General features: G+C 47.7%; 1 protein-coding gene across 1 annotated transcript; it reads right to left on the bottom strand.

The window, feature by feature from the left end:
- Nucleotides 1–272: 272 nt before the first annotated feature.
- On the bottom strand, nucleotides 273–2,372 carry V1513DRAFT_455555 (general substrate transporter). Its single transcript, XM_066899504.1, has 3 exons — nucleotides 2,078–2,372; nucleotides 1,971–2,027; nucleotides 273–1,921 (listed from the first exon to the last, which is right to left on the bottom strand). Exons 1-3 carry the CDS (start codon nucleotides 2,293–2,295, stop codon nucleotides 604–606), a joined length of 1,593 nt encoding a protein of 530 aa, XP_066750274.1. The 5' UTR covers nucleotides 2,296–2,372; the 3' UTR covers nucleotides 273–603.
- Nucleotides 2,373–3,219: the final 847 nt, after the last annotated feature.

Below are 3,219 nucleotides of genomic sequence, written 5' to 3'. Positions count from 1 at the left end.
TCACTTCCTATTCAGATATTGGTTGTGCTCTGCGTAAATTTAGTGGCCCTAGCCCACTGGGATGATTGCAGAGATTTCCACTGCACAAACGCCACCGCTTCGTTCAGGAGATGGCATTCACTCGCTTCCTGAGTGAACTTTGCAACACCGGGAAGAGAACGTCGGGAAATTGTTTGCAGTAGATCTAGCAAAAACGGGGAAGTGTTGAATAGAAAGTTTCTTTTAGATAGGGCAGTATAGATAGGACTTAAAGGAGGATACTATACACAAAGATCGGAGATAAAGGACTTAGCGGAGTTACCCTCGACGAACGCCTTCGCCATTTGAGGGGCATCGATCAAGTCCTCTAATTATTGAGCCAGCTTCCATGGAGTCCGCCGAAGTATTCGTCGACAACGTCGATATTTTCTTTCCCGCATCAATGCAACTATCGCACTACAGAACCGGATATTGTTTTTCCGGTATCTTGCTCCAGCACAATCATCGTAACACATCCAGTTCATTTAATAAATGCATAACCAATTACTAATCAAGAACTCCGAGAACCTTCGACAAAAAGCATTTTACGTATCCACAGCAGCCGACAATGCTTGTTAGTTGTTACTATACAATACCTCTAAGACAGTTTCCTTCGACATCGTCGTGCATCTCGACTTGGACTGGGCGATGAATATTGATTGTGCCTAGTTCGAATTCACGGGCGAGTGCATCGAGGCGGCTGCTGTAACGTACACCGGTGAACGACCGCCACACTGGTTCTCCGTGCTCGAATACCTCATCCATTTCTTCTAGCGTGCGTTGCTTCGTCTCTGGTACCTGAAAAAAAGTGTAAATGAAAGCGCCTATGTTTAATGACCCCAAGATGATAAATAACCGCCAACGGATACTGCGCAAGAGTGGTGGCATGAGAAGCGCGAGCACGAAGTTAGCGGCCCAGTTGGTTGCGGCTGAAAACGAGACGGCTTTGGCTCGGATGCGCAGCGGAAAGATTTCGGGAGGATATATCCATTCGATGGGGCCCCAGGACATAGCATATGAGGCGCCGGCAAGGTAACAACTCGCCTGAATAGTCTGGCTTGCGGCAGGATGATCAATGATTACCCATGTCCACGGTTGGTTCTGGGCAGGGTTTGGCTGACCAAAACGCGCCATTAGGCCGCCGATTAGGTACATCCAGAATGCTATACTGAGCGAGCCAACGAGCAGAGATGAGCGACGACCCCATTGATCTGTCCACAAAATCGTCGGAAGGGTCGCGACCATAAAAACAATGTACATAACCGCCGCGAAGGAGAGTGTTCTGGAAGGGTTAGGGTTAGTAGGGATATAGGCGGCAGAGCGGAGAATGTAGATGATGTAGTACAAGAACACGTTCACTCCGCTCAGCTGGGACCACGCCTGAATAGCCATCCCAAGAAACAAGCGCCTGCGCATTCTTCTGGTCCTAAACAGTTCGCCGTAGCTGTTCAAACCCTGCTCACGTTCAAACAGAATCTGTTCCTCAATTTCTTTGTATTCAGCAAGTACCAGCGGATCGTTGATATCGCAGTTTGGTGTGCGCAGGAACGCGAGCACCTTGAGTACCGTGTCCCAGTGGTCTTTACTTGCCAGCCATCTCGGCGATCGCGGGAGCCAAAACAGGCCGGTAAACAGAAAAATAGCGGGTACAATCTGGATGGCCCACGGTAGTCTGAACACAGCATTCGTGTGAAGGAACGAACATCCGAACTGTATGAAATACTGGATCACGATGCCCAAGGCAATGGCGAACTGCTGGAATGAGACTAATCGGCCGCGGATCTTGTGAGGGGCGATCTCGGACTGGTAAATAGGTACGACGGTAGATGTCACGCCAATGCAGAGCCCGGAAATAAAACGGCCAATGATAAGCATTGGGATACCGGTAGACGTGGCCTGCAGGCTACATATAGTTAATCGATGACTACATATGAATATCGTCAAACGCCAACCTTGAGCCGATGCACCACAGGACGGTGCCCAACTGTATGGCGACCTTCCGCGACAGCCTGAAACAGTCTATCAGAGATACTCGTCACACTGTAGTGCAACTACGTACAGATCAGCAAGGACAGAGGAGGACAATGCGCCGAAAAAAGAGCCAGCGGCAATGGCACTCGTGATTCCACCTTGGCGTATTCCGAGAGGGTTGCCGTAGTATTTTCTATAATGCGCGGTACCCACGATGTCGGACATGGAAGAGACATCAAAACCGTAAAGCACACCCCCGAGTGCAACGAAAGCGGAGATTGTGTAGACATTGAGCAGACGAACCATTGAAACGCAAGGTCTGCTAATTTGATTTGTAGTGGGGTGGGAGAGAGACACACTCGGGAGACTTTTGTGGCACTAAAATTCTGCGTGCCCGTATTGGTGCCTTTACGTCGCATGACATCATAGCTAAAAATGTTGTCGTTTAGCTTTCGCTGAAGGTTTACGTCGAAACCCTGAATCATTTTAAGATTGAAAGTTAATAACCCTGAAACCTTGAGACTTGTGCCGCTTAAATTTGGGACCCAGCGTAGTTTATGACTATCTTATCCAATTGCCGACAACCATACCAGACAGAATCCGAAGCCACATGGGCATTAAACTTACGAGTAATGATCTATTCTGATTGAGATACATTGAGTTCAGATGGGCTCATCCCTTTTGGTGCACGCTAAAATTGTTGTTCGCACCTAAGGTTCCTGTATATGATGGAATAAACCTTCCTCATCTGGGAATCAAGAGTCAAATCCAGCCCACCTGCGCTTAATGGACTTAAGGCAATCGAAAAGATGTTGCTCCGCCAGATATGACAGACAGCGACATCCTTGCTGATAATGTCCCTCGTAGATTATCGAACATGTTAATACTCTGACGATGTTGGCTATCAACAAGTTTGAGCATGCCTGTGACATGTTCAACCTTTTAAAGGCACGATATGTTGAGAATCGCGAGATCGACAAGCAGACCTTATGTCGTAAATTTTATTCGATACGAATGAAGGATGGCGACAAAAGATGACGTTGATTCGCATCCGCAAACAATTGGAGCTTGCAAACGTTGAGGTTTCTGATTCCGTGTTTCTTCAGGCTATGTTTAAAAGCAGCTGGCTTCAAAATATCTTGACTACAAAGCAAGCCTTTAGGCGCGCCATCTATCTCTACAAGAGGCAATTGTTCCACGAATAGGGATTATGTGCATTGCCCGCAGCAC

Source organism: Lipomyces chichibuensis, assembly GCF_038497645.1.
Source record: "Lipomyces chichibuensis strain CBS 12929 unplaced genomic scaffold V1513scaffold_118, whole genome shotgun sequence".
Taxonomy (NCBI): Eukaryota; Fungi; Ascomycota; class Lipomycetes; order Lipomycetales; family Lipomycetaceae; genus Lipomyces; species Lipomyces chichibuensis.
The sequence above is the reverse complement of the archived record's forward strand: the minus strand, read 5'-3'. Positions and strand labels throughout refer to the sequence as shown.